This window comes from Cydia amplana, chromosome 24 (genome assembly GCF_948474715.1).
Source record: "Cydia amplana chromosome 24, ilCydAmpl1.1, whole genome shotgun sequence".
In the NCBI taxonomy this organism is placed as follows: domain Eukaryota; kingdom Metazoa; phylum Arthropoda; class Insecta; order Lepidoptera; family Tortricidae; genus Cydia; species Cydia amplana.
In genome coordinates this window covers 4,566,743-4,578,923 of record NC_086092.1, presented here as the reverse complement: position 1 = coordinate 4,578,923, position 12,181 = coordinate 4,566,743, and the positions used below count along the sequence as shown (strand labels likewise).

Genomic DNA, 12,181 nt, shown 5'->3' with positions numbered 1-12,181 from the left:
AATTTGTCTCTGGGAAAAGTACGATATCCCTAAAAATTGTACGTACATTTCGCATTTTTCTGAAGGAACGGAATTCATAAATTGGGTTATTATTATTTTTTCAGATTATTTGATTGCATTGACATATCACCAAGATAGATAGAACATTTAAGTTACCAGAAGAAAAGCATTTGTGTTCTTTTATACAGTGTGGAAAAAGTAGGTTCGATTCCCGGGCGCGACTAAGCGAATTTAAAAAAAAACAACGTGTTGCATTCCGGGAGTGCCGACAGAAGTGAAAACTCAATGACTAGTCCAAAATGTCTGCAGCACTATGTATAATTGACCCATCCTCCTTTCTATTGAAAACTTTTGGTTCCGAAATTGCTGGTCAGTGAGCTTGTTTAAAATTAGAAATTCAAATTTATAGCGTTAATTGTTTAAAATTCGAATAGAAATTGTAGTTACCTTGCAGACCTCGCATCTAAATATATTTGGTCATGATATTTTGAGTTTTATTCACCAGTACTAGAGTTCACTTTTATTAGCGATTTCATCAAGATGTAGCTTTATTGAATTATATTTGAGTGATATAAAGTTATAATACTGTGAGATCCTCGTATTTCAGCCCGTACAAGATTATAACCTTTTTCATGTAATGTCATTGAGTTTTCTTTATTGATTTAAATGCCATCTAAATGATTGGCCATCTAAACCTTACGGTCACATGATCGCGTTACGCTGTCTCGAGTTTATCATTTTTTCCCCACCTCAAAAAGTGCCTAGCGCCGCTAAAGAAGTTTTCACTTCAAAAATCTTTGAATGCAGTTGTTTCTTTAAAAAACAATAATGTTTCATTTAAGTAAAATGAGCAAACTTAAGGTTTTAAGGCACTTTCCCTCCAGGGCCCATAATTTTTTTCCACCCGGTAGTAGACAACTATTTTTTTCGACTAAATGAAGTTTTATTAGATAAATCGTTGATCACATGGTTCGTTTCACACATCACATCAAATCGTTTGTCATCACAATCAAAATTTGTCAAAAGTAATGAAATTTATGCCAAAAAACATAAATAAAACATATAAATTCAACACATTTTTTAAATAAAAATCTTTCTCGATTATATAAAAAAGAACATCGACAAATGATGTTCAAAGAATTAATATCAAAACAGATGTCATAATTAGGATTGGCTACTTTAAGAAAGGGACAGAGAGATTTAATCCTCTCGCTCTGCACGTTTTTCTCATTCCTCCTTGTCAAGCCAAAATAAACTATAAAATGATAGTAACACAGTACATTGTAATATTCACTTTTTCTACGGTATCATGTCATTGTAAATTACTTATGTGAAATTGTAGTGGCGTGAGACTTTCAAACCGGAGGTCACGGGTTCGAACCCCGGCCCGTGCAAGTGAGTTTTTGTAAGTAGGACCTTTTTTTAGTGGTACTTAAATATAATAACTTTTCGTATTATTGAAATAAAATATTTTATTCAAACAAACTTAATAATATAATAATTAAAACGAATAATATCAATTAGTTTTTAATATTTATTCAATTATTTTAAATTTTTTGAGCATGAAACATACTAGATTTATTTTTATCATTACAATAGAAAAAAAGCAAAAAATATATTCTTATAGATATTTTATTTTCAAACAAAAATAAAGCAAAAAGTTACGCTTAGATTCTGATGGCTAAATACCAAACAGCTACCGATACATTTCAATATCTGTCGAAATTTCCTAACCCGTTGTAACTGACAAAGAGTATAGATTTCGACGTAGCATGACGTAGCTAAGCAAACACGCACACATGCGTAACGTATAGCCCTGTAAGAAGGCACCATCATAGGTTTACCTCCGATTCCGTTACTACTCAATGGAGTTACGACTCAACGTTTATTGGATATTAACATTTTACGTAATTCGGAGCGCTGCGCGAAGTGACATAGGTCTTACCTCTTTGAGGCACGACGGCCATCTAACATTACTGGCATAAAGGATGCATTTATGACTTTGACGCATGACAGAAAGAGAAACGGAACTGCGTAAAATGGGCGTTTGCTGTTGAATTCATAAAATCAAAAATCGATAATAAATCCATCGGTAAAGGATAATAAGTTAATATTTAGTTCTTTGAAAGTTAAGACGAGATGAAAACCTTTGCTGTAAGGTGGGTTGTGCTGGATATGGATGTGTTTTCTAGTTGCACGAAGCTAAAACCGAAAAATGAACACGTAAGTTTGGATTTATTTTCTATCGAGAAAATTTTAAGCATTCGTGTTTCGACTACTACGAAATCTCTTATCATATAGTCAAGAAACATATATCCGAAAATCACTACTGTTTGTTTCCGGGGCTAGCCACTGCCACCTTTCTAAGATCCTGTTATTTTTCGATGCACGGCCCCGTTTTCACGATGCAGGAAATATTACGCGAAAGTCTGCGTAGGAGGCGCCACTCCCACAATAAGTGACAATCTAAGGGTCTACCGCAAACGAGAGAATCGAAAATTTGTTATCTAACCTCTCTGTCACTTGCGTATTCGAACGATAAAGAGGCAGATGCTGCACTGGCGGCAAAACATTGCAGTAATACTCCCTATTTAAATTGAATGTGTAAAATAAATGTTATAACAGGAGCGCGTAGACAAGCTATCGGAGAGCTGCCGCCGCTACAAGAACCAGATACGGCTGCTGGTGAACAAGCTGAGGGAGGCGGGCGTAGAAGACGTCAGCGACATACTCGAGAGCAACGGTAACAGTTATTACAATGTAACTCATATAACAGGAGCGCGTAGACAAGCTGTCTAAGAGCTGCCGCCGCTACAAGAACCAGATACGGCTGCTGGTGAACAAGCTGAGGGAGGCGGGCGTATAAGTCAGCGACATACTCGAGAGCAACGGTAACTGTTATTACAATTTAACTCATATAACAGGAGCGCGTAGACAAGCTGTCTAAGAGCTGCCGCCGCTACAAGAACCAGATACGGCTGCTGGTGAACAAGCTGAGGGAGGCGGGCGTAGAAGACGTCAGCGACATACTCGAGAGCAACGGTAACTGTTATTACAATGTAACTCGTATAACAGGAGCGCGTAGACAAGCTGTCGAAGAGCTGCCGCCGCTACAAGAACCAGATACGGCTGCTGGTGAACAAGCTGAGGGAGGCGGGCGTAGAAGACGTCAGCGACATACTCGAGAGCAACGGTAACAGTTATTACCATTTAACTCATATAACAGGAGCGCTTGACAAGCTGTCTAAGAGCTGCCGCCGCTACAAGAACCAGATACGGCTGCTGGTGAACAAGCTGAGGGAGGCGGGCGTAGAAGACGTCAGCGACATACTCGAGAGCAACGGTAACAGTTATTACCATTTAACTCATATAACAGGAGCGCTTGACAAGCTGTCTAAGAGCTGCCGCCGCTACAAGAACCAGATACGGCTGCTGGCGAATAAGCTGAGGGAGGCGGGCGTAGAAGACGTCAGCGACATACTCGAGAGCAACGGTAACTGTTATTACAATGTAACTCGTATAACAGCAGCGCGTATACAAGCTGTCTAAGAGCTGCCGCCGCTACAAGAACCAGATACGGCTGCTGGTGAACAAGCTGAGGGAGGCGGGCGTAGAAGTCAGCGACATACTCGAGAGCAACGGTAACTGTTATTACAATTTAACTCATATAACAGGAGCGCGTAGACAAGCTGTCTAAGAGCTGCCGCCGCTACAAGAACCAGATACGGCTGCTGGTGAACAAGCTGAGGGAGGCGGGCGTAGAAGACGTCAGCGACATACTCGAGAGCAACGGTAACTGTTATTACAATGTAACTCGTATAACAGGAGCGCGTAGACAAGCTGTCGAAGAGCTGCCGCCGCTACAAGAACCAGATACGGCTGCTGGTGAACAAGCTGAGGGAGGCGGGCGTAGAAGACGTCAGCGACATACTCGAGAGCAACGGTAACAGTTATTACCATTTAACTCATATAACAGGAGCGCTTGACAAGCTGTCTAAGAGCTGCCGCCGCTACAAGAACCAGATACGGCTGCTGGTGAACAAGCTGAGGGAGGCGGGCGTAGAAGACGTCAGCGACATACTCGAGAGCAACGGTAACAGTTATTACCATTTAACTCATATAACAGGAGCGCTTGACAAGCTGTCTAAGAGCTGCCGCCGCTACAAGAACCAGATACGGCTGCTGGCGAATAAGCTGAGGGAGGCGGGCGTAGAAGACGTCAGCGACATACTCGAGAGCAACGGTAACTGTTATTACAATGTAACTCGTATAACAGCAGCGCGTATACAAGCTGTCTAAGAGCTGCCGCCGCTACAAGAACCAGATACGGCTGCTGGTGAACAAGCTGAGGGAGGCGGGCGTAGAAGTCAGCGACATACTCGAGAGCAACGGTAACTGTTATTACAATTTAACTCATATAACAGGAGCGCGTAGACAAGCTGTCTAAGAGCTGCCGCCGCTACAAGAACCAGATACGGCTGCTGGTGAACAAGCTGAGGGAGGCGGGCGTAGAAGACGTCAGCGACATACTCGAGAGCAACGGTAACGGTTATTACAATGTAACTCGTATAACAGGAGCGCGTAGACAAGCTGTCTAAGGGCTGCCGCCGCTACAAGAACCAGATACGGCTGCTGGTGAATAAGCTGAGGGAGGCGGGCGTAGAAGACGTCAGCGACATACTCGAGAGCAACGGTAACTGTTATTACAATGTAACTCGTATAACATAGGCAATAAAATCGAGATTCAAATGGCCTATTTAAGTGTAAGGCCTGAGTGGACGCTCGAGTTGGGCGTGCGGCGGGGCGGGGCGTGCGGCGTGCATGTTAAACAAATGCGCACGTATAGGAGCGGCCTTAGTGCACGCTGCTCACGTCACGCGTGAGCCCACAGCCACGCTGCACGCCCCGCCGAACGCTCCGCTTCAAGCGTCCACTCAGGCCATAGTGTAAGGCCTGAGTGGACGCTTTAACATGCACGCCGCACGCCCCGCCCCGCCGCACGCCCAACTCGAACGTCCACTCAGGCCTTACACTAAGAGGCTGTCAATACCTAAAGCGCACACTGCCTATTTGTATCGGAGTAAATGAGATCCCATCAAAGACATAAAAATGTGAAATGAGAGCCAAGTTCAATATTAAGAATATTCGTGGTTGTTGACTTGGCCAGAAAAAGAATTGAGATCTATATGGGTGCCAAGTTCTAGTATGCTTGGGGTGTAATTAAAGTTCAGGATTTATTTGAAATTAAATATTTACCTACTAGTTATGGTGGTATTAACTACTCTACATATATAGTTTAGGGCTGAAAAGACGACTGCACTCCTTGGTTGTTGGATTGCAACTAAATCAGTAAGACACTGTCATTTTCTATTACGCGATTACGCCCGATTTTACCTGAAAAACGAAGGTCATTCTGAGAGTTAACGGACTGTACAAAAAATCAAGGACAACGGAAAATATTTAGAAGTTCGTCCGGATAAACGTTTTCTTTTTTTGTATGAACGATCACGTGTAATACTATAAAATTGCCGTCAATAGAACTTGCAAACTATGTAAACAAACAATGTAACTTTGTTTTGTGATTGTTTCTCCTTGAATATTCACACTACCCCATCAAACACAATTCAAACTATACACATATACACTATTGAAACGGTCCGTTCCGTAAAATACATAAATATATAACTGTATCTTGGATATTTAATTAAAAGTTTAAAATGGTTTCATAAGTTAGGTTATTAGGACCTGATGGAATGACGTTTTTGTTTCTTTTAAATTCTACAATTGTCTATGATGGGTAGTGTTGTGACTAAAGTTTGTGATATAAACCCGTTACACACTACCCAACTCACGCTCTGTACCTACCGCCGAGGTTGAAAAAACATCAATACATCATTCTTAAGTACCAATTTGTCTTCTGATCGTGATTAAACAAATTAAAAATAAGTAACTACTTGTTTTTTAATTTTGGTATTTTATTACTCGATATGGTTTGACATTAGTAAAGTAGTAAGTAAGAGTCTTGCCCATAACTAGTAAATTCATCATTCAGGGACAATTTCAATATGGCGGTTTGTTTACATAGTTTGCAAGTTCTAATGACGGCGACTTTACTTATTCTTAATAGTAACGTTTTAGTGACTTTCCTCCTCCTCCTAACCACTACGAGTAATATATTGTTTTTTTTTAGATGCCGTGGTGCCGCAGAACGCCTCCCTCGCTCCCGAGGTAGCGCCCGTGTCGCGCAAGAAAGAGAGGGAGTATCTCGGCATGTTCGAGTACAAGATACAGGACGAGGCGAAGATCATTAAAAAACTCATTACAGGTATGCCAGATTGCATGTTTTTTTATTTCGTTTTCTTGTACAGATAGTAGTAGCCAAAGAGTAAAGTAAGTATAAAGGTAAAGAGAGCCCTCTTGAAGCATTTTATGGAAACTCATTTGAAAGAGCCATCTCTGATTCTCCGCCGATACTAAGTATGTTTGTGTGCGTGCACAACTACATATGCATCCATACGTGTACTTTCGTTCCACATAATATTAGGTCTACTCGGGCGGTTTACAAGTCCATTTTTTGTTTGGTTTCTTGTAACAAAAACCTTTAATTATTTACAAGAAATCAAACAAAAAAATGTACTTGTAAACCGCCCAAGTAGACCTAACATTATGTGGAAAAGGTTAATGTTATCAATAATGGAATAAAGAAAAAAACAGAATATTAAATTCAATATGTTTATTGCATACATGTTTTACATCACATTATCGCTAGGAAAGTACAATTTTAGGTAAACAATAGAAAAGAAAGCGAGTGTGGTGAAAAAGCATTCACACACAAGAAAATACATGTTAATAAGAAAATATGAATAATTTACTACGCACAATACAAGCACATAGTCTAGGCATTGTAGCAGATTTATCGATGGTGGCGTGCCTTATCAAAAGTAGGTACTTATTAGATACCTACCACGAAATAAATTTACTCTAAAATAGCGTCCATATTGCACAAAATAACACAGAACTCAACGAACTTTCTGGAGGTTTTCACAACAGGGCATGGCAGGGCAGGGCAGGCATGTGTTTTCATTCGGGCTATAATCTAATTTCCTCCAGCACCATAACCAAACCATAACGAAGAAAATGGCTCAACCATCACTAAAATGTTTTTAATTTACGCTCTTCCAGTGACAGCTAAAAAATTGCATGTCTTGGCCATATACCTAGTATTATATACTTAAATGAGCTATACGCGTGCGCCCGTGAGGGACAGAACGTACGTGATGCGACCAAATTAAAAACAGTTTTTGACGTTCCTGACAACCTACCAAATATAACCTACGTAATTTGGTCGGGTTATTTCAAAAGCGCTTTCTCTGCTACTCCATACTAAAAGTTCTATAAGTGCATCTCGTTCGGTCAACTGGCTCGTCGCCCATTTCATCTATATAATTATGATTGTACCTCTATGGTCTTGGCGGTTATGCAAGTGTTGCCAGCATAAACAAACAGCATTTTAACAAGACTCTTACTTTTTCGCAAAATTAATTGAAAATTATAATAATTAAAAATATGAATTCGTACTTATTTTAATTTTAATATTAATGCCACTAAAATTATATGAATTTTATAGTGACATCTGGTGACGTAGTTTGTGTAATCGGAAGTCAACTTTACGCAATAGTATTTGTCGGGGGCAAAATATAGAAATCGCCTGCATCTTTACTGACGTTAACTACATTCCTAGTGTCCCCCCCCTGGTAGTAGCCTAATCTCTTAAAGATAAAGTGTGTTTAGAAAGTTTTGAATACTAGTTGTTGCGCACTGTAATTATGTTGTTCATTTCAACATATTCCTCCGCAGCCATGCTACGGTAAGCCGCACCGCTGATTTTCAGTGGGGACCTATCTTAATTAACTTAAGACTAAGGAATACAGACAAAAATTAACACATAGAGGAAACAAATAAAATAAAAATAGATAAAACAGTAATTAAAAGATGACAATTATGTGCCTACCGCCATTAAACATAACACAAATCATATTTAATTACACAAACCGGTCTACCGCGATATAATTTAATTGTTTTTACCTTTAATTCCGACGTTTCAGCTGAGTTGCACCAGCTGTGGTCGCGGAAAGACTGACGTCCCAACAAATGTCAACGGATATATTAATAAAACACCACTAAACTACCCGAAATTAGTTAATAAAAATGTGCTCAGCTGAAACGTCGGAATTAAAGGTAAAAACAATTAAATTATATCGCGGTAGACCCGTTTGTGTAATTAAATATGTGTACAAAACGCGAGAGTTTAAAGTGTTATATAACACAAATCAATTTGTTAACTCCTTTTCCTTATTAACTCACACTTATAGACGGGTCTATCGCGAAATTTATTTTATTACCTTTATTTACCGACGTTTTTTTTTTTAAATAATAATAATAATCTTTATTCACTTAAAACCTAACACAGTACAGAAAGTCGATATTATGCTAGATACAGAAAGCTTATAATTAGGTTTGTGACAGTTTCACCAGAGTCGAGCCTTTGTCTCCCGAACTAGGTCAGAGCCTGTGACTCGGGAGTCAGCGATTCCTCCGCTAAAGGTTACACAGTAGTGGTAGCAAAAATAAAAGCTATTATAACAAAAGTTGTACAATACAATCTACAAATATGTATAACCCGACCCAGGTTTCACTGGTCGTGGTCGCGGCTAACTGATGCCCCAGCAAAATGTCAAAACATAGATCCCTTTTCCTTAGACCTGAAGCCACGAACAGCCGTCACTCTCCTCCCCGGGCTCCCGGCCTACATCATCTTCATGATGCTGCGCCACATGGACCACGTGGACGATGAGCCCAAGATGCACCAGCTGCTGAAGGCAGTCAGGATCGGGGTCAAGAAGACGCTCAGGAAACGCGCGGACAGCGTGGAGTACAGCGCGCTGTGGCTCGCTAATATGCTACGGTAAGACATAATTTATAACAATTCCTCTTAAGTACTTAACTCCTACAAAATGGCCATTCACATGCGTTGGCTGGGTCGCCATGTAAGGACTCGAGAATGTCTCTAGAATACAGCTCATTATGACTAGCTAATGTGTTTTGGTAGGCTAAAACAAGCATCCGAGTAAAACACTATTTCTGTCAGGGTCGCCATGTAAGGTATGTTTTGTAGTTGGTATTTATGTATAAAATACATGGACCACGTGGACGATGAGCCTAAGATGCATCAGCTGCTGAAGGCAGTCAGGATCGGAGTCAAGAAGACGCTCAGGAAACGCGCGGACAGCGTGGAGTACAGCGCGCTGTGGCTCGCCAATATGCTACGGTAAGTATTTAACAAATATAATAATTCCTTGGTGACCTACAAAATTGCCACTTTCACACGTTGGCTGGGTCGCCATGTAAGGACTCGAGAATGTCTCTAGAATACAGCTCATTATGACTAGCTAATGTGCTGTGGTAGACTAAAACAAGCATGTCCGACTAAAGCACTATTTCTGTCGGGGTCGCCATGTAAGGTATGTTTTGTAGTTGGTATTAATGTATAAAATACATGGACCACGTGGAAGATGAGCCTAAGATGCATCAGCTGCTGAAGGCAGGCAGGATCGGGGTCAAGAAGACGCTCAGGAAACGCGCGGACAGCGTGGAGTACAGCGCGCTGTGGCTCGCTAATATGCTACGGTAAGACAGAATTTATAACAATTCTTCTTAAGTACTTAACTCCTACAAAATGGCCGTTCACATGCGGTTGGCTGGGTCGCCATGTAAGGACTCGAGAATGTCTCTAGAATACAGCTCATTATGACTTGCTAATGTGTTGTGGTAGGCTAAAACAAGCGTGTCCGAGTAAAGCACTATTTCTGGCTGGGTCGCCATGTAAGGTATGTTTTGTACTTGGTATTTATGTATAAAATACATGGACCACGTGGACAACGAGCCTAAGATGCATCAGCTGCTGAAGGCAGTCAGGATCGGGGTCAAGAAGACGCTCAGGAAACGCGCGGACAGCGTGGAGTACAGCGCGCTGTGGCTCGCTAATATGCTACGGTAAGACAGAATTTACTACAATTCCTCCTAACTACTTAACTTCTACAAAATGGCCGTTCACATGCGGTTGGCTGGGTCGCCATGTAAGGACTCGAGAATGTCTCTAGAATACAGCTCATTATGACTTGCTAATGTGTTGTGGTAGGCTAAAACAAGCGTGTCCGAGTAAAGCACTATTTCTGGCTGGGTCGCCATGTAAGGTATGTTTTGTAGTTGGTATTTATGTATAAAATACATGGACCACGTGGACAACGAGCCTAAGATGCATCAGCTGCTGAAGGCAGTCAGGATCGGGGTCAAGAAGACGCTCAGGAAACGCGCGGACAGCGTGGAGTACAGCGCGCTGTGGCTCGCTAATATGCTACGGTAAGACAGAATTTATTATAATTCCTTAGTGATACCTAAAATGGCCACTTTCACACGTTGGCTGGGTCGCCATGTAAGGACTCGAGAATGTCTCTAGAATACAGCTCATTATGACTAGCTAATGTGTTGTGGTAGACTAAAACAAGCATGTCCGACTAAAGCACTATTTCTGTCGGGGTCGCCATGTGAGGGATGTTTAGTGGTTGGTATTTATGTATAAAACACGTGGATCACGTAGACGACGAGCCTAAGATGCACCAGCTGCTGAAGGCAGTCAGGATCGGGGTCAAGAAGACGCTCAGGAAACGCGCGGACAGCGTGGAGTACAGCGCGCTGTGGCTCGCTAATATGCTACGGTAAGACAGAATTTATAACAATTCCTCTTAAGTATTTAACTCCTACAAAATGGCCATTCACATGCGTTGGCTGGGTCGCCATGTAAGGACTCGAGAATGTCTCTAGAATACAGCTCATTATGACTAGCTAATGTGTTTTGGTAGGCTAAAACAAGCATCCGAGTAAAGCACTATTTCTGTCAGGGTCGCCATGTAAGGTATGTTTTGTAGTTGGTATTTATGTATAAAATACATGGACCACGTGGACGATGAGCCTAAGATGCATCAGCTGCTGAAAGCAGTCAGGATCGGGGTCAAGAAGACGCTCAGGAAACGCGCGGACAGCGTGGAGTACAGCGCGCTGTGGCTCGCCAATATGCTACGGTAAGACATAATTTATAACAATTCCTCTTAAGTACTTAACTCCTACAAAATGGCCATTCTCATGCGTTTGGCTGGGTCGCCATGTAAGGACTCGAGAATGTCTCTGGAATACAGCTCATTATGACTAGCTAATGTGTTGTGGTAGGCTAAAACAAGCATCTGAGTAAAGGAGCACACTAAAAGAGGCAGTCAGCAACCTGAAAACACTGCTAGGTTTCATGGAGGAGCTGGGGTGGTTAGAGTAGCGCTACCTCGTTTCACGCAAAATAGGCACAATGGTTGTCGATTTGCGGAAAATGCCCAGAAACACTAACTAACTAACTAAAAGCACTCTTTCTGTCAGGGTCGCCATGTAAGGTATGTTTTGTAGTTGGTATTTATGTATAAAATACATGGACCACGTGGACGATGAGCCTAAGATGCATCAGCTGCTGAAGGCAGTCAGGATCGGAGTCAAGAAGACGCTCAGGAAACGCGCGGACAGCGTGGAGTACAGCGCGCTGTGGCTCGCCAATATGCTACGGTAAGTATTTAACAAATATAATAATTCCTTGGTGACCTACAAAATTGCCACTTTCACACGTTGGCTGGGTCGCCATGTAAGGACTCGAGAATGTCTCTAGAATACAGCTCATTATGACTAGCTAATGTGCTGTGGTAGACTAAAACAAGCATGTCCGACTAAAGCACTATTTCTGTCGGGGTCGCCATGTAAGGTATGTTTTGTAGTTGGTATTAATGTATAAAATACATGGACCACGTGGAAGATGAGCCTAAGATGCATCAGCTGCTGAAGGCAGGCAGGATCGGGGTCAAGAAGACGCTCAGGAAACGCGCGGACAGCGTGGAGTATAGCGCGCTGTGGCTCGCCAATATGCTACGGTAAGACAGAATTTACTACAATTTCTCTTAAGTACTTAACTCCTACAAAATGGCCATTCACATGCGTTGGCTGGGTCGCCATGTAAGGACTCGAGAATGTCTCTAGAATACAGCTCATTATGACTAGCTAATGTGCTGTGGTAGACTAAAACAAGCATGTC

At 41.7% G+C, this 12,181-nt stretch overlaps 1 protein-coding gene across 1 annotated transcript in view; it reads left to right on the top strand.

The window, feature by feature from the left end:
* The window catches only part of LOC134659169 (unconventional myosin-Va), a 97,515-nt gene that overhangs the window by 60,501 nt on the left and 24,833 nt on the right, over positions 1-12,181 (top strand). Inside the window, exons 34-36 of the mRNA XM_063514801.1 lie at positions 2,626-2,743; positions 6,191-6,325; positions 8,761-8,965. Of these exons, the coding sequence (XP_063370871.1) occupies positions 2,626-2,743; positions 6,191-6,325; positions 8,761-8,965 (458 nt within the window). The remainder of the gene's footprint in view (positions 1-2,625; positions 2,744-6,190; positions 6,326-8,760; positions 8,966-12,181) is intronic.